Genomic DNA, 20,383 nt, shown 5'->3' on the forward strand with positions numbered 1-20,383 from the left:
GTTTAAACCAGAAGGGAAGGTGGCGTTAAGCCTAAACTGCCAAAACAGTTCACATTTAGTTAACCTTCTCTTCCAGTCACCACCCCTAGGGTTAATATTAATAACTTGTAAAATTCCAAAAGAATATTTTTTAAAGTTACAGCAATTGGGGGGGGGGGGGCATTCGTTTTCTTGTGGATAGATATATCATACATGTGTTCATAAATCTGCATTTTAACTCTCTTTCCATTTTGCCAATATAGAAGGCTGGGCACCGATCACACTTGGCTAAATATACTACTCTACTAGTTCCAAAATTCCTTTTATGGAACACAACCTTACATTGTAATGTATTATCAAGCATAATGCCCTGTGCCTTAACAATATAGGAATAATACTTACAACTACCACAGAGAACTGTTCCCTTGTAATTAGAATGCTTCATAGAGGATTTGTCTTCAAAAACGTGTTTAAAATTTTTCACAATTTTGAAAGTAAAAACTGGTTCCACTCCTATCAGTTCATATATATGTCTTTATTAACCTTAAAAATGTTCCAATTCCTTCTCACAATATCACTAATTCCACTAGAAAAGTGATTATGTTATACTACAAGTGCCTTTTGATACTCCACTATCAGCGTTGAGTGGTTTATATATATATATGTATATATATATATATATATATATATTAAGACCCAACCCTAACAATGGCTTATGTTTGGTTCCCTAGCCTTCATAAACATGTTTAATATGCAGGCTGACCAGCTTTTCAGGGTATTCCCTGCTCAAGAACATCTGCTTGAGTTTCAGTAATTCATCCAATACATGTTGTGATCTCATTCTAGCCATCCTTACCACTCATCCCTTGATTAAGCTTTTCTTTTGTGAGTATAGGTGACTACTAGTATAATGCATATATCCATTACAAAATGTATATTTTCTGTAAATATTAGATTTAAAACCATTCTCAGAATATGAAATCAGGGTATTAAGGTAACTTATTATTTCCCTGTTCCAGTAATGTATGAATTTAAATTAATGGGTGCTATTATTTAAATGGTTTAAGAATCCTTTCTTCAGGCCCATTCCACAAAATGAATATGTCATCCAAGAATCTGACATACAAGTGAAGGTGCTGTAGAAAAGTACTGTTGAAACCATGTTTCCTTTCCCAGCCTAGTAGTACAATGTTCACAAAATCTGGGGTGCAAGCTGCACCCATAGTAACACCCCTAGTTTGCTGAAAATATCCCCGCAATGTTTGTAACCCAGAATAGATCAAGGAATTTATCTGAGCCTAAAATGAACTTGGCACTTACTCACATTTTGTTCTTTACAATGGCAAAAGATCCTACAAAAATTATTGGTGCTTATCTTCTGAGCTAATGAATCAAACCAAACAGTGTGAATTTGTTATGTGTTTCATTAATAAGAGATGGAACTGTATATGATGTAAAAAGAGATCAAACAAAGGGCATCTTATTAAAGCAAACAGATTTAATATTAGCAAAGGTTGGGGAGGTATATAAAGTAAGCGAAAAATACAGTTAAAAGAAACAACTGAGGAAATAAATGTTTGCAAGATAAAATTAGAGTCAAGTAAAAAGGTAAAAATGTGCAATCAAGTTAGACTGTATTGTAACAATAACTGAGACAAAAAAGATAGCCATAAGATGTAAAGGAAGCATAGCACAACTGAAATCCAGGCACCAAGTACTAAGAGAGGAAAAAGACAAGAAGTGAATGGGAAGCGCCTTGTAGCTGGAATTAAAGCTTCAGATACTAGATGTGATTGTAAGCATGAGAGACAGGAGTGACCTGCATCTTATCAGGTTTGTAGAAGCTGTGTAAGAAAGAAAGAAAGAATCATCTTAAAAAGATATGTAAAAGAAAAAAAAGATAAGATTGTTCACAAAAATATGGACGTTATTGAACAATACATGAAAACAAGTTATTTGCTGACAATATTAAAAGGAAAAGGATTCATGCAGTGAAGTCTGGAACTACATCAGAAATGGTGAGGCAAGAATGCCAGTCAACATGTTTCACAAGAAATGAGAATAAAATGAATGTTAAAATGCAAAGTGTGACATTATATCTGAAGATGCTTGTAAAACACTGGGACTAAAAGGCAGAGAAAAGAGAACTGTGTACATATTGTTAACTTATTCAAGACACCACATAAAGCCACTGAGTCAAAAGTTGTCTGAATACAAAAGTAAGAAACACAAGACCCTGTTTCAAAGTGTAGCAATTAAAGAAGTACATTTTTCAAAAGTGTGTGTGTGTGTGTGTGTGTGTGTGTGTGTGTGTGTGTGTGTGTGTGTGTGCGCGAGTGTGTATATGTGTGTGCGAGTGTGTGTGTTTGCTTGTATGTAATTGAGGAATTCCAAAACAAATCTGCAGTGTGAAAGCAAAGAGTTTTTCACCATGCCCAGTGGACTTTGGTATTGTAGAAGGTCAAATGAACCAGGTCACATCTCTCTCCCCAGATGAGTCACCCAGTGTAGACTGTGCCATCCTATCCAACCCTGCTGACTTCTCTACTGCCCAGAACACAAGTGATTTGGGGTGATCTGGCTCACAATTACAGCTTCACCCCTGTACGTCACAGAGCCATTACTTGTGCTACTTGCTTTCTGCCACATTAATCTGTCTTTCATTCTGTGGCCAGTGGATCTGTACCAGAAGTAGTTGTACAGATGTCCTTAAAAATAGAAGGCTGGCATTAACATATGTGGAATCTACTAAGCCAGATATACACTCAAGCATCAATCAGTCATGAAGTTCAAACAATACAATTTCTTCATAAGAATTTTCTGAATCTTACAGAAAAATACAAAATCAGAATGAAAGACAAACTGTGAAATGAAGTAAACTGGACTATCACTTCTTTAACTGTCTTGTGGTCCAAACAGCCTTGCTGGTAGGGGGAAGCATGAAACAGGCCAACAAAGTGATGATTAAAAAATGGCATTACTTTCACCTTCTGAATTACGCACAGTGTTTTAAAAGGAACACCCCTGACAAGATAGGAGTGCACTGCTTTTCTCTAGATGCATCTGACACTGTTATATAACAATAATAATAATAACACATATTTGTTAACCAGGTAGGCCCACTGGACACACAGTCCTTTTTCAAGGACAACCTGGGAGCAATGTCTGGTTAAGTAACTTGTTCAAGGCCACACAAAAGGCAAATGAGGGCTGAAGGAATCAAACCCTGTATCACAGGAACTACAGCTCACAGCCTTAACCCTCTGTACCAACCAACAACAACAAGCAGTTTTGTAAATCCAGTGGAAATGGATAGGCAGCAGTTTACATACTAAAACAAAACAAGCGTTCTCTCATTAGTTAAAGGAGGGGCACAAAAACATGGTTACTTATTCTTTGGGGAAGACTATTCTGTTTTAGTTTATGCTTCAAATGCCATACCAATAAAGGTGAGACCACTTTCGCATGTATTCAGTTATGACATCAACAGTAATGTTCATGACATCAGCAGTAATGTTTATTATCTGTTCGTACTGTAATCACAATCATGCAGGTAACTTTGCTGTATCAATATCTGAACAGTATTTGTCTTTAAAGTAAGCTCTGCTTGTAATCACAGTCATGTTTTGTATGCAGGTAACTTTGCTGTATCAATATCTGAACAGTATTTGTCTTTAAAGTAAGCTCTGCTTGTAATCACAGTCATGTTTTGTATGCAGGTAACTTTGCTGTATCAATATCTGAACAGTATTTGTCTTTAAAGTAAGCTCTGCTTGTAATCACAGTCATGTTTTGTATGCAGGTAACTTTGCTGTATCAATATCTGAACAGTATTTGTCTTTAAAGTAAGCTCTGCTTGTAATCACAGTCATGTTTTGTATGCAGGTAACTTTGTTGTATCAATATCTGAACAGTATTTGTCTTTAAAGTAAGCTCTGCTTGTAATCACAGTCATGTTTTGTATGCAGGTAACTTTGCTGTATCAATATCTGAACAGTATTTGTCTTTAAAGTAAGCTCTGCTTGACTAGTTCCCAAAAGCATGGTTTATGTCATTCAGGTCAAAAGCCTACGAAGCTACAAGAGGGCATAGTGCAGATCATTGGAGATGATTTTTGTCACAAGTCATACCCCTACCAGATAACCAAGAGGATGATGTGTGCTGGCTTCATGAAAGGAGGAACTGATAGCTGCTGGGTAAGTGATTTCAGGGAACTGATTTCCTTTTAGTCTCTTTTAAAATAAACTGCAGATAATTTAGAGGAAATAAAAACAAGTGTGGGGGTAGGTTACCTGCTGATAATATAGCTGAGAGTTGGGATGGAGGTAAGTGGGTTGCATGGCTGCTGATAATACAGCTGAGAGATGTGATGGAGGTAAGTGGGTTGCATGGCTGCTGATAATACAGCTGAGAGATGTGATGGAGGTAAGTGGGTTGCATAGCTGCTGATAATATAGATGAGAATTTTGCTGGAGGTAAGTGGGTTGCATGGTTCCTGATAATATAGCTGAGAGCTGTGATGCAGGTAAGTGCATTACATGGCTGCTGATAATGCAGCTGAGAGCTGTGATGCAGGTAAGTGCATTGCATGGCTGCTGATAATGCAGCTGAGAGCGGTGATGCAGGTAAGTGCATTGCATGGCTGCTGATAATGCAGCTGAGAGCTGTGATGCAGGTAAGTGCATTGCATGACTGCTGATAATGCAGCTGAGAGCTGTGCTATTCCATTCCAGTTCTGTGCTCCAGAGATGATGCAACTGAGGGGAGCCAAGGAGGTATTTTATTTTTGAGAGTTAACTAGAGGGTTCAAAGTGAAGAAACTTCTGTATAAGCCTTACATAAACAGCTAAATGGTTCTCATTAAGAGGACTTGAAAACTCCTAGTAAATGCATTTAAGGTTATCATTGCCTCAAAATGAAAAAGTTTGGGTTTTGCAAATGATCAGCGGAGCTGTGTGCAACTGGAAGCTATCAGTTATCAGACAGGATGTGCTTAAATTAAATGTTTCCATTTTAAAAGCATTTTGCAATATTTTCAAAAATGGACTTTTACAGAAGTCTTGTGAAGACCAAGATTTTTCTGAATTAAAGTCTTTCTCATGAGCTAGGAAGTGCACTCTTAGTATTAAATTACAATATATCATTGTAAGTAATATTAGTAAAGATCGGCATAAACATAAGTGCATGTGTCAGAGGCAATGATTATGCTGTGCCATGACTGTGTCCACGTATAGGGGCTACTAGCATGTAACAACTACAATAGGCTTGAAATACTATTCTGATAATCTTAAAAATTTAGCAGTATTTTAAAAAAAATTAAATGAAACTTTGAATGAAGAAATTTGTAACAGATGTGTTTTAATTCATATCTTTAAGTGATAGGCACTTAAAGTTACAAAAATATTTACTATTCATCCTATTAGTGGCTATGTTGTTAGAGTAGTGGGAGATTGGATGACATTTGATGTATTTCTGTAATTAAGAAATATTCCATGACTGTGCATGGGTATATCACGATTTACCCACGGTTGGTGTGATCACAAGAGTGAAGCCCGAGTGGTTAAACAGAGCTAACCATAGGTAAATCCTGATATACCCATAAACAGGCCTATATTATTATTATAGAATTGCATTACTTAAGAAAGAAAACTGCTTACCTTTCTAAAATAATGCACTTGTATAAAAGGAGACTTCGATGTTTTCTTCTCTAGAGTGGTGTACTGCACATGTGTATGGGACGCACGTTCCCACACTTGCACCGTACTGCAGTGCATTGTAGGAAAAGCAAAAGAGAAAAGAGAATATCAGCTGCTATTTATTATTTAACAGTTTAAAAATAGCTTTTATGAGTGACAGAGTAAAAACGTAAGGGAAATTGGTAGGTTTCTGTTTGTTTAGTTTTGCAGAACATACCTGATTTTTGTATATTTTATCCTGTAGCATCAAAAAAGGTCTTCCTGCATGAAAAGCAATTGCACGGCTCCACCAACGTAAATTGAAACCAGAAAAATACTGAGCCAGCAAACTGTGAGACTGGAATAAAATAATATTTATTAACTTATTTGCAGAACCAAAACAAACAACCAAACCGGTTTCGGCTGGTATCCAACACAGCCTTCATCAGTGTCCCTCGGCATATACCAATAGAGGTATAGCTGTTCAATGGTAGTTAAGGGGCTAGACTCTTTTCTATTTGCATAGCCTCGATTTACCATGAGCACGCTGGTTGGGCTGCCCAATCAGTGTACTAGTTTTTCAATAGTAATGAGCCTTTGTCGTATAATTGCCTAAGTATCTTTTATTGCTTGAACCATCAAATATTAGTAAGTCATCCTATGCCTTGGAAGTTAGAAAGAGGTTATGAACCTTTCATTTTTGTACATATTGTTTAACGTAATTTTTTAGTATACAAATTTTTTTTTTTTTATTTGTTTGGAAAGGTTATATTTTAATGGCATCATATATATATATATATATATATATATATATATATATATATATATGTATAGTGAGCAGAATCTTGCTGCAGGCTGGTGGAAGGGAGAAGGAGTTTGCCGAAGCAGAAACAGATAAGAGCAGAAGTATAGGAAAACAAAAGGAACAGTAACATTATAATCAATTAAGATGGAAAAGAAAATGATATTTGTATCATGGAATATAAACGGTATTTAAAATCCAGTCAAGAGGAGAAAACTATGTTCCTTCTTAAGGAATCATAAGCCATAAGAAATGCAGTTGTCTACAATGGAGCACTTATAGACCAGATTATGGGGTGACAGCAACACCCAGTCATTTTGGGGTGATTTTTTTGGGTTGTGTCGTTTTACTTTCTATTATTTGTTATGAAAGTGGAGGACGTTTTAGAAGATATTCAGAATAGGCATGTCTACATTAAGTAATGGTTTGGAGATCAACATTAGACTTTAGCTGTAATATGCATTCTGACTTGTGTAGGAAAGGTCCACAGTTAATGGCACTCTTGAGGAGATTGATTACATTCCAGCGAGAGATTACATTAATTATGGGGGAATGCAATTTAACAACTTGAACCAATTATGTTGACAAGTGAATATCATTTGTCTCTGGTCAAGAGTCTCCTAAGAATCTCTTATAAATTTTGGGTGAGTAGATAGATAGATACACATAAAACTCTACAGGGAGGTGGCAAGGTTCAAGACTTCACTTCTCTCTCTCCTAGATAAAAATCATGGTTTAAGAAGGACAGGATCTATATTATAGCAGGGGCTGTACTTGTAGCTGTTATCTAATACCCACAGCTCTTCTTTGGCCTGATGAAGCCCCAGTAATAACTGCATGTGAGTTAGAGCCACAAGGAGAGACCAAACTGTTGCCTTCCTTCAGTATATATAAAATAAAACCATTTTAAGAAATGATGTGAAGAACTGATTGCCAGTTTAATATGAGATAAGGAGGCTCTATCTAAAGGGATACGGGATAAAGTCAAGGAACATGTAAGAAGTATAAGAAGTGCGGGATAAAGAGGACAGCTGAGGAAGGAAGGTTTGTAGGAGGAAAGATGAGGAATAACAAAGGAGATGGGCATATGTAAATGATATTGAAAGAAAACTGTATTACTATCAGTTATTTTGATTTATAGTTATTAGTTAAAGTCCCTTCATTAGGAAGCAAAATAAAGTACCAAACAGGTCTGTCTGGGTGTAAGCCATTTCATGAAATGTCACCAATTTTAAAATATCTCTGTTAGTTATGAATTTTAATAAGCAACTGACACAATCTGTTGTTTATGCTACTGGGTTGATATTTACCATACAGACATGGGGTACAGGGCTTTAGCCTCACCTCTGAGGGAAACTGGCTAGGCTTAAAATGGCCTGCAAGGATAGTCAGCCTTGTGCTTACCAATGAAGTTATATATTCCTAAATATTCCAAAGGTGAAGCATAAAGGTCTACTGTATGTAGACTGGTTGTTCTTTCTAAATCAATTTAAATGTGTTTTGGGATGTAAATTTACCACTTTTAAAAAATATGGCGAAAAGTCTTTACTGTTGGGACCATGTACTAACACTTGGAAACACGCAAACAGGTATTAGCCAACTGTTTAAATAAGTTTACATAAGTTAAGAATGAATGAATGAATATGTTTTCAGAAACCCAAGTTATAGCTCAGGCAATATCTAATTTAACATAAAAGAATTTGACTTTTCTATAAACAAATGAATATTTAAAGCATAAGTAAAAAAATTCAGACAATATTTTATTTCTTATTCTCCTCAAATTCAGACCAGTCAAAAACATAAATCAATATAACCTAAAGCATTTAAAGTAAATACAATATACCTTTATCTTGAGTTGTCTTAGAAGTTTTAAAATTCATTAATATAAACATATCAGAAAACTTATCAAAATTGAAGCAAATGCTTAATAAATCATGAACAATAAATTGAGTTCTGTAGACAAAGTGAAGATATTAAGGTTACTCAGAAACTGCTGATCAATTTAAAAAGTAATAGTGAAATTAGAGTTACAGTTACTAACTCTGCTAACACAGAAGAATAAAGCCAAACTACAGCCAGGAACAGACTGCTAAATGACCTTAAAGCAAGCAGTAGTTTAGATATGTTTAAGAACAGCCCGGACCTTGGTATATTGCTAGGGTAGAAGGGGGTTACTGCACATGCTTGAAACGTGTACGTATGTAGGAACGTATGTTCAGTCAGTGGCGCGGGCATCTGCAGCAGCTGGTATGAAGAGTAGACAAGAATGATGAGGCTGTGGTCACTGTGAGGGGAGGGGGAGGAGCCTATGTCTGGGCACATTCACCATAGTCTTGGGGAACAGATGGGTCTATGGGGTGGCTGGGAGGGAAGCCTCAATGGTCAAGTGTTGTGATGGACAATAAGCGGCCTAAAGAGTTAGGGTAACAACATACAGACATTAAAACCAACCTGATATTGCAGTGAGACAGTTGAGAAGAAGCTAGAGATGAGGAAATAACCCAAATGGGCATTCCTAGACTTGGGTAAAGCACATGACAAGGTCCCAAGAAAGTTCTTTTGGGCAGTCCTGTGACAGTTTGAAGTGCCAGAAACATTGATAGAATTAATGAAGGCTACGTACGAGGACACAATGCCTCGAGTATGAGCACTGTTCAGTCTCACAGAGGGGTTTCCAGTGGGAGTGGATGAGCATCAGGGCTCAGCTCTGAGCCCACTGCTGTTCATACTGATGACAGACTTAAATTAGTAAACACATCAGATAGGAAAGATCAACAAAGGTGCTGTATGCTGGTGACGTGACATTACAGGCAGACTGTGAACAGGAATGTCCGCAAACGCTAGAGAATGGAATACAAAACTGAGGGCACACGGGGTGAAACTGAGTACAGAGAGGACAGGTAGTATAGCACCACATGGAGAAATTAGGAGAAACAAGTCCAGCATAACAGAAATCTGGATTTCAATGATTTACAAAAACAGTTTAGTTTTTCTCTAGTTTGTTACCTGGGGTTCCTTCCTTGTGGGGTCTGCATGTCTTAACTTCGTCTTTCTGAGTTTTTCCTCTCACATCTCAAAGACGTTGTCATTCTCCAAATAGCCTGTTGAAGAGAGTGTGTGTGTGCGTGTGTGTGTGTGTGTGTGTGTGTGTGTGTGTGCGCGTGCGTGCGTGCGTGTGTGTGCGTGTGTGTGTGTGTGTGTGTGTGTGTGTGTGTGTGTGTGTGTGTGTGTGTGTGTGTGTGTTTTTGTATACTTTCTGAGCCTTACACCCATTGTTTACCAGGACTAGCTTCAGTTCCTTTTAACACCCTAAATAACACAAACAGCCTCAATGATTACAAAACATATTGAAGTACTGGAAAAAAACATTCATGAAGTTGTGGACCTAGAATTATCTGAATGTATTTTTGAAGATAATTATGTTTTGCTACAGATAAACACAATTCAGTAAAATAAAATGTACAAGCACCTCCCTATTAATATAATGTCTGAACAATAAGAAAAAAAAGAAAATGATTTTTAGCAGAAGAATAAGAGGTGTGACATGGTTCCCTCCTGCTTGCTGACATGCTAAGCCCTGCCATCATCATCATCATCATCTTTCAGCTGTTCCCATTAGAGGTCGCCACAGCGGATCATCTGTTTCCATTTCTTCCTGTCCTCTGCATTTTGCTCTTTCACACCAACCACCTGCATGTCCTCTCTCACCACATCCGTAAACCTTATCTTAGGCCTTCCTCTTTTCCTGTTACCTGGCAGCTCCATCCTTAGCATCCTTTTCCCAATATACCCAGCATCCCTCCTCAGCACATGTCCAAACCAACGTAACCATGCCTCTCTGGCTTTGTCTCCAAACTGTCCAACCTGAGCTGACCCTCTAATATACTGATTCCTAATCCTGTCCATCCTCATCACACCCAGTGCAAATCTTAACATCTTCAACTCTGCCAAGTCAAGCTCTGACTCCTGCCTTTTTGTCAATGCCACAGTCTCCAACCCATATAACATAGCTGGTCTCACTACCCTCTTGTAGACCTTCCCTTTCACTCTTACTGGTACTCGTCTGTCACAAATCACTCCTGACACTCTTCTCCACTCACTCCATCCTGCCTGTACTCTCTTCTTCACCTCTCTTCCATTCTCTTCCATTCTCATCATTACTCTGAACTGTTGATCCCAAGTATTTAAACTCATCCACCTTTGCCACCTCTACTCCTTGCATCCTCACCATTCCTCTATCCTCCCTCTCATTCACACACATATATTCTGTCTTAGTCCTGCTGACCATCATTCCTCTTCTCTCTAGAGCATATCTCCATCGCTGCAGGGTCTCCTCCACCTGTTCCCTACTCTCACTACAGATCACAATGTCATCTGCAAACATCATAGTCCACGGGGACTCCTGTCTGATCTCGTCTGTCAACCTGTCCATCACCACTGCAAATAAGAAAGGGCTCAGAGCTGATCCTTGATGTAATCCCACCTCCACCTTAAATGCATCCGTCACTCCCACCGCAGACCTCACCGCTGTCACACTACCCTTGTACATATCCTATACCACTCTTACATACTTCTCTGACATTCCCGACTTCCTCATACAATACCACAACTCCTCTCTAGGCACCCTGTCATATGCTTTCTCTAAGTCTACAAAAACACAATGCAACTCCTTCTGACCTTCTCTGTACTTCTCCATCAACACTCTCAGAGCAAACATCGCATCTTTAGTGCTCTTTCCCAGCATGAAACCATACTACTGATCACTAATCATCACATCCCTTCTTAACCTAGCTTCCACTACTCTTTCTCATAACTTCAAGCTGTGACTGATCAGTTTTATCTCTCTGTAGTTACTACAGCTCTGCACATCATCCTTATTCTTAAAAATCGGTACCAAAACACTTTTTCTCCATTCCTCTGGCATCCTCTCACTTTCTAAAATTTCATTCAACAATGTGGTTAAAAACTCCACTGCTATTTCACGTAAACACCTCAATGCTTTAACTGGTATGTCATCTGGACCAACAGCCTTTCCATTCTTCATCTTCTTTATAGCTATCCTTACTTCCTCCTTGCTAATCCATTGCACTTCCTGATTCACTATCCGCACATCATCCAACCTTCTCTCCCTCTCATTCTCTGCTATGCTAAGCCCTGCCATATTGATATTAAAATGATTTTTAGCAGAAGAATGAGAGGTGTGACATGGTTCCCTCCTGCTTGCTGACATGCTGAAGCACTGCCATATTGATGTTCGATATATTTTTGAAGCAGTATCACCAGTGTTGTGACTTTCTTTGAGACTTTAACTTGGTGTATGCTGTTAGCGCCAAATAGGACAAGGAGAGCTTCAGCCAGTTAAGAAATTATTGCATGCTATGGAAAGTATAATGAGAGAACCGAATGGTTCTGTGAAACAACTGTTACAACTACAGGAGAATCCACTGCTGAAGATGATATTTGATGTAACTCCTACACAAGTAACCGTTGACCAAAAGGTGGAGGAGTTTAAAGAGAAATTGATGGTTCTGGAAAAGAAAGTGCAAACGTACAAGCATCTCCAATGGCAACGGTTAAGCTTTCAGGCTTATTTGGAGTTGGGTATAGTACCAAAAGGGTTAAGGATTCTAAAGATGCCATCATATGCTAATACATATAATGAACTTTTAATGCAATGGCAACAATTAAACTTGAAATTGAGTGCAGACTACATGAGACTTATGAATACGTTTTTTGAACCTGTTGAAAATAAGCTGTTGGAAGAGATAGAAATGCTGGAAAACGCTATTGTTAATATGCCTTGCTTCGCAGAATTCTCTGAACTATATCAGACTGTTTTGACTCGTTTTTATACATTAGATCTGAAACTACAGCAGAGAAAAAAAAATAAAATACAAAGGGATGTTAATGATTTCAAAAATAATCATATTTTTTCATGGCCAAAGAATGAAAACTACTTTTCATCCTCTAAAGATACAATATTGACTGCAAAAAGTAGAGGAATTAATTCCCTTGATCAACTAGATATTTTTGAGCTGCAAGAGATGCAGGTGGAATTATCAGCCAATCAAAGAGGTCCAAAACAGAATGCCGTTGCCACAACTTCAGAAACAACCAATCAACGACAGACTCCACATACTAAGGAAGGGACGGATAGTGCGCCGATTCTATTAGAACGCAATGGCAATGCCAAGGGAGATGATGCCATACGTCCTAAGGTGAGGGAACTGACTATGTCCGGCAGTCCGAGTAATATTAAAGAGAACATTAAAGGAAAGAACATACAGAGGGAGATTACTTCTTTTTCTCCATTCCAGCTAAAACAGCCAGAAAAAATATCGACACAGTCCGTGCAGAAGGGTTTGCAATTGCAGCAGCAGACCCAGCAGTCCAATTTAGGTGTCAAGAGGAAGAACAGCAGTCCGGTAGTCAACAACAAAGTGAGCAGACACTCATACAAATGACAAAAGGTACTGTTAATCTTTCGAATTTAGTATTAACTGAAGGACAACTAGCAGTTTTAAGTAAGGGATTGAAATTCATCCCTAATACAATGGATGATGTAGTCCCTGCTATAACGGATTTGAAATTATTTTTACGACAAGTTAGTTTAAAGTTAATTTTTAAAGACACTTGTATGCTTATGCTAATGTGTAAAAAATTGAGTGTTTTTTCACCGGTTTTGTGCCCTATATTATCTGCCTACTCCAATATTGTTGAGCGTGAACTGAGACTTTATTATAGGAAAAAGAGTAGAAGTAAATCGTATAATTTAACATATTCTGAGTATGTAGCCATGAAAGAATTGCAAGGATATGATGATATAGTAATAAAGCAGGCTGACAAAGGGGGAGCAGTGGTAATAATGGAAAAGGATGCTTATATTATGAATTTTTAAAAAATTTTGAATGAAACATGTACTTTTAGAAAAATTTATTTTAGTGAAGTTCAGAGACATAACTGAGGTGAATATGACAATATATGAACTACAACTCAGTAATGATATAAATATAGATTTGTTTAATTATTTAAGTGTACCATGTCCCAGGATACCACAGATTTATGTTATCCCTAAGATACATAAATGTTTGGTGGATCCGCCACTGAGACCTATAGTCTCAGGGGGAGGATGGGTGACCGAGCCTATTTCTAAATATTTACAAAGAGTGTTAGGAAAGTACTTAGGAGGATGTTCCACAGTATTGAAGGATACTAATAACTTTATACTTGATTTATATAACTGGCAACTAAATCATGGAGGAGAAAATTATATTATGGTATCTTTAGACATTACCTGAAAAACACGCCAAGAGCCAGCACCGATAGTTCCAACTTCCAATTTTATTATGAATAAACTAGTGCAGCATAAGCACTATAATAACAACACAATCCTCATACTAGTTTCGGAAAAGTCCTTCTTCAGTGAGGAAAAAACAAAAACTACTCACTGATAGGCATGGATGCTTATAAATGGTACGGGACCAATGAAAAACAAAAGCACATAATTTATGTGCATACATAATGAGTAGCTAGTGGTTTTAAAACTCAATGAATCTAAACAGAGTCTCATGCTAATGAAACAATATAAATGATACATCAAAATATAGCGACAGATATATAGGCTATTTGTAATTTGTTTGACAACCTGTGAACCACAATATCTCATGCTTTATGCACATATATAATACATAACCCTGAAACACAGAAAACAGTATGTATACTGTCCCTGGCATGTTAAGGAAAAACTATCTAGCATACAATGTAGATGATATGTTGAAAAAAATATATATTGAAAAAAAATATATATTATTAGTGTGGATGAGAAATTAATGGTTAACAAATTTATAATTGTGTGGATTCCATGATCATAAGAGAAATGGCACAACTAACAGTATGTCAATGCAATGAACCTATATAAGGCTCATGATAGATAAAAGTCAAAAATTTTTTTACCCATAGAGAGTCACAGATTCTTATTATCATCCTGTGATCTGTGATGACCTGACTAACTATGAAACGCAAAAGTAAGGCAGGTTATAGATATCTTATACATCACATAATATTGGAGCCTAAAATAATTATATAACTTGACCCATACTCTATAAAAATACCTCTAGCTGAGCAGTATAAAAAAAAATTGAGGTAGCGTTACATATTGGCAATAATGTAAACACCAGACATAATAAACTGAAGGAGGTGATGTACAACCTAACAACATTTTCTGATGTAGTATAATATACTGATACAAGAATATATACCCATAAAGAGTAACAGGTTCTTTAGACATTACTTCATTATTTACTGTTATCCCTAATGAATATGGACTCAATGCTATTTGTGACTTCTTGAATAATGAAGTTAAAATGTATGGTAGGGAGATTGAAAATATTTGTACCCTACTTGAGACAGTGCTAATGAATAACATTTTTATATTTGATAAAGAGCCATATTTACAGCTTACAGGTGTAGCAATGGGCACTCCCATAGCTAACACCTATGCTAATTTGGTACTATATGGGTGGGAAAAGCACATTATATTTAATGATGTGAATAGAATGAATGAGCATGTTACATTCTACAAGAGGTTTGTAGACGATTGTTTTATGATTTGGAGTGGTTCTTTATCAGATTTAAATAGTTATGTGCAATACCTTAATGACTCTACTGAGTTTCTGAGGTTTAAAATGGCAGTGTCAGATCAATGTATAAACTATTTGGATGTACATTTATATAGGAATGAGAATAGACTGGAGTCCATGATATATAAAAAAGAGGTAGATGCCTCCAGATACATTAATAGGGACAGTATGCATGCGCCACATACATTCAAGGGGGTACTGATAGCGCAATTAATAAGAACAAGTAAATTGAATACCATAGATAGTAATTTTAAGGAACAAGCTATGGTAATGAGTCAAGAGTTTGAAAGGAATGGTTACCCGAGATATATTATAGACAGCGTCTATGAGGAAGTACTAAGGGAAGAGAGAATAAGTATAAACCAGTTTTTAGTGGAATAGAGAGTTATGGGACATTGACACATGGGGATAATAAAGTAGTAAGATACCTCACGACATATAATCTTAATACGAGTAATGTACGAGATATAATAGAGAGAAAAAGGCCTATCTTAATGGCTATGCCTGAGATAAGATCAATAGTAGGTGATAGACCAAGTTATGCTTATAGGAATTTGGAGACCCTAAAACAAAAGCTTTGTTATAAAGATTTTAAAGAAAAGAACAAACATACACAAAAAGGGACTGGGACAAGAAAATGGTATAACTGTACTTGTTGCAATGATTTATATGAGGGTGATAGTACTTATATACATCCAATGAGTGGAGAAATCTTCACCCTGGAAGCTTTGACAAGCTGTAATGTAACCCAGGTTGTCTACCTAGCTACGTGTGTGGTATGCACATCATTTTATGTGGGTAAGACCACCAGAAAATTAAGGGAGAGGATCATAGAGCACAAGTCAGATATAAGCGTTGAGCAAACATATTACTGATGAGGATGAAAGGCATAGATTCAAATTTAGAGTTATATGTACAGTAGAGATGGGTGTGAGGAAAGGTGATACGAATAATGTGTTAGAATTAAAAGAATTTGAATGGATTATTAGACTTCAGGCTGATATGAGTCCAGGTTTGAATAATGCGGTTAGTTTAAAACCTGTTTTAATGAAAAAACGGAGAGAGAAAGTTTAATTCTAATTTTATAAATGAGTAGTAACTGATTTTATGATGAATTATAAATTTGTATTTGAATATATATGCATATAGGGTATGTTTTTATGTTTGTTTATTGTAGAAATATATGTGAATTATTTTATATAGTTTAATATGTTTTTAGATGTCATAAATGTTTTACATCTACTATACTTTTAGATAGTAAAATTTTTCTTTAAAATTTAATTAGTGGTTAGAGTGATAGGCTGGCTGAAGCATGTGGTTTAATTACATCTCCTTTTTAAATGATGAGAAAACACAGTTACTATGTACTGATGAAGGGTGTGGACCCGAAAGCTTTACAATAAAGTGTTTGGTGTGTCAAGTGTTCGTGGTTGTTCGATATTGATGGACTGGACATGCTGAAGCACTGCCATATTGATGGACTGGACATGCTGAAGCACTGCCATATTGATGGACTGGACATGCTGAAGCACTGCCATATTGATGGACTGGACATGCTGAAGCACTGCCATATTGATGGACTGGATCGTTAACTGGCCCCTAGGAAGCAGGTACAGCACACACCACATTCCCTCACCTGTTACAGCGATAAGGGTTCTGTATGCCTTTGGTGAGCAAAGACTCTCAAAATTCTGGCTCAGAATGAGCAGCTACTCCCACGTTAGTAGCATCAGCTGCAAAAATGACGTCCACATGCAGAGGAATAAAAGGCAACAGGAGGTTGTCCAGATGCACCTATCAGCCCTTCTGTATCTGCAAGATATTCTAATACAAACATGGAAATACATTCAGTCTCAAATTCACTACAACTTTGGCTCAATGGTAGAGTTCTCATGTGGAGTCTAATACTGGGAACCAGAATGATATATGGTGCCATCAGACACAGTAACATGAGAATGCTGTTCACAGAAGCTGCTTTGTACTTTGACAGCCATCCCACCCGGATATGCAAAACCTACACGTAGGGAAGAGGTACAAGGAGGAGAGGAAGGAAGGCCTTTATTCGCATACGCTGACATGCGACACTTTTACTGTACCGAGAATCATATGAAGAACAGAACAAGCATCTTGTCTACTGGATGAGCAGTCCCACCCAACTGGTGCTGTGAGGAGCCAGTTATTCTGATTAGGGGAAAAAGCTTCACCTTACCCATTGTTAGCTTTGCCATCACTACAGCCAAAGCTTCACCATAGCCATTCGTAGCTTTGTCATCACTACAGCCAAAGTTTGACTGTAGCCATTGGTAGCTTTGCCATCACTACAACCAGATCTTCACTGTAGCCATTGGTAGCTTTGCCATCACTACAGCTATTACTTGATGAAGACTGAAGCTGAAAAGACCACAGCTAATACAGTTCAAATTTGAAAGTGACAGGTTTTATATTAATTGACTTTATTTTACATTCAATAACTGTTAAATGAACTAGTCCAAGGCCTCTTTTCAATCACAACCGCAGCCACAAAAACATTACACTGATATTCCAAAATGCAATTCAGGCCAAAAAAGCCAAATCTCTGTGTTTCCAATATATAGCCAAACAATCCACTTATACTACACTGATGAGATTAAAAAAAAAAGTAGAAACATTCATGTCCACAGCTAGTGTGGGTTGGCTTTATTGGCCTGAATGTAACCATAAACACCTAAAAATTAAAAAAAATTTTTTAAAAATCATGGGGATTCAGAAGCTATGTAGCTGAAACACTGTTACACCCTTAGCATTTGCATGTATCCCATGGGTTTAAGATGGGGATTCAGAAGCTATGTAGCTGAAACACTGTTACACCCTTAGCATTTGCATGTATCCCACGGGTTTAAGATGGGGATTCAGAAGCTATGTCACTGAAACACTGTTACACCCTTAGCATTTGCATGTATCCCATGGGTTTAAGATGGGGATTCAGAAGCTATGTTGCTGAAACACTGTTACACCCTTAGCATTTGCATGTATCCCATGGGTTTAAGATGGGGATTCAGAAGCTATGTTGCTGAAACACTGTTACACCCTTAGCATTTGCATGTATCCCATGGGTTTAAGATGGGGATTCAGAAGCTATGTTGCTGAAACACTGTTACACCCTTAGCATTTGCATGTATCCCATGGGTTTAAGATGGGGATTCAGAAGCTATGTCGCTGAAACACTGTTACACCCATAGCATTTGCATGTATCCCATGGGTTTAAGATGGGGATTCAGAAGCTATGTCGCTGAAACACTGTTACACCCTTAGCATTTGCATGTATCCCATGGGTTTAAGATGGGGATTCAGAAGCTATGTCGCTGAAACACTGTTACACCCTTAGCATTTGCATGTATGCCATGGGGTTAAGATGGGGATTCAGAAGCTATGTCGCTGAAACACTGTTACACCCTTAGCATTTGCATGTATCCCATGGGTTTAAGATGGGGATTCAGAAGCTATGTCACTGAAACACTGTTACACCCTTAGCATTTGCATGTATCCCATGGGTTTAAGATGGGGATTCAGAAGCTATGTCGCTGAAACACTGTTACACCCTTAGCATTTGCATGTATCCCATGGGTTTAAGATATTACACAGTGAAGTCTCCAGCTTGGCTAGGACTTTCTTGCAGTTTTTACTGAATGGTTTGTCTGTGCAACCCCTTTCTCTTTAGTTTGGATCCTAGTTGTATTTGAAGGATAAGCTACTAGTACTGTTATCACAGTTTATACTACCTTTTGCTATTATAGTTTTTTTGGGGATTTGTTGGAGTCATTTTTAATTAGTGTTAATATTTACCTTCCTTGTCTAGTGCTAAGACTATCATTGGTATAGACTGATTAATTTTGATTTCTTAAATGAAGAAAACACATAATGGGTATCTACTAATCATATGAAACTAATTTCTTACAGCCAAACATCAGCATGAATGATTTATTAAGTGAAAATAGAAACCAGCTTTGTATTTATTGAAATAGCTTGTGACTTACATCAAACATTAGATGAAAAAAGTATAAAGAGAATACGAATTAGAATAATTACAGGAAGACAAGAAAGGAAAAACTGCCCGCCCATTCATTCTCTCAGTTATAATTGTCTACTATTAAAGGTAACAGCTTCTATAAAGTGTCACTACAACAAATTCAAAGGACTATTCAGTACAAAAGGGAAGTCTTCAATAATTCAAGATTACTCTGTTTGAAGCTATTATAGAGCAATAAAATCTCATGATGTAACCTAACTAATCTTAACTGTAACCTGCCCAAGCAACAAGGACCTCCGAAGCTGAAACGCAAGCAAACACCAGTCACAACCAAAGTGTCACATAGCTCACAACACCAGTGTGCTACCCAGCAACAGCCCCTAAGGCAAGACAAAGTACCTAACACTTTAGTCATAGGTGACTCCATAGTCAGGCACACTGATGTCCCACTCACCAGGCTGAACAAGGAGAAAATTACAGTGAGCTGCCTGTTGGGTGCCAGGATCCACCACATAACGCATGCACTCAAGTCACTCCACAACAAGTACAAATATGACTCTGTCATTGTCCATGTTGGAGTGAATGACTTGAGACATACCTCCCTGGAATACATGAAAAGACACATGGAAGAGCTCTCGGATCATGTGGCCCAGGCAGGTATGACCCTAGCCCTGAATAGCATCCTGCCTTCACCCAGAATGATACCACAATATAAGGACAAAATAACTGACTTCAACAATTGGCTAAGCTTCTGGTGTCATTCAAAGAGGATCCAGTATCTGTCTGTCTGGGACGACATGATTGACAGACCATGATGCTTTGTCAGAGATGGTCTGCACCTGTCGCCCCTGGGATTCAGGTTACTGGCTAAGGCTCTTGCCACCCCTATAGTGCCTTTTTTAGGCAAAGTTCAAAGGACAAAACCACCACCGTAACCGGTACAAGCATGCAAAATCTGAAGGTAATGCTACTCCATGCTAGAAGTCTAAACCTCAAAATGCACTCTCTCGAGGCACTCCTAAAAATGGAGAACATCGATATCTGTGCAGTAACTGAGACCTGGCTCAAGGCTCCAGAGAGGACCCCTGCAATACCAGACGACAACTCTTACCACACTTTTCGGCCACCAAACCAGGATCGAAACACTAAAGGTGGAGGACTGTCCATATTCACCAAGGATATTCACACCACCAGGTTCGTTGCCCAACACAATGCGTCTGAAATTCTCCAGGTACAACTAACACTAGGTAAGACTGCAATCTAAACTGTAGCTTGCTACAGA

The 20,383-nt window shown here is 37.7% G+C and overlaps 1 protein-coding gene across 1 annotated transcript in view; it reads left to right on the top strand.

Annotated features, from left to right (window-relative positions):
- The window catches only part of TMPRSS9 (transmembrane serine protease 9), a 528,210-nt gene that overhangs the window by 478,578 nt on the left and 29,249 nt on the right, over positions 1–20,383 (top strand). The window contains exon 15 of the mRNA XM_044090621.1: positions 4,039–4,175. Within this exon, the coding sequence (XP_043946556.1) occupies positions 4,039–4,175 (137 nt within the window). The remainder of the gene's footprint in view (positions 1–4,038; positions 4,176–20,383) is intronic.

The sequence above is a fragment of the Protopterus annectens genome, chromosome 13.part0 (genome assembly GCF_019279795.1).
Source record: "Protopterus annectens isolate FY-2018-M chromosome 13.part0, PAN1.0, whole genome shotgun sequence".
Taxonomy (NCBI): Eukaryota; Metazoa; Chordata; order Ceratodontiformes; family Protopteridae; genus Protopterus; species Protopterus annectens.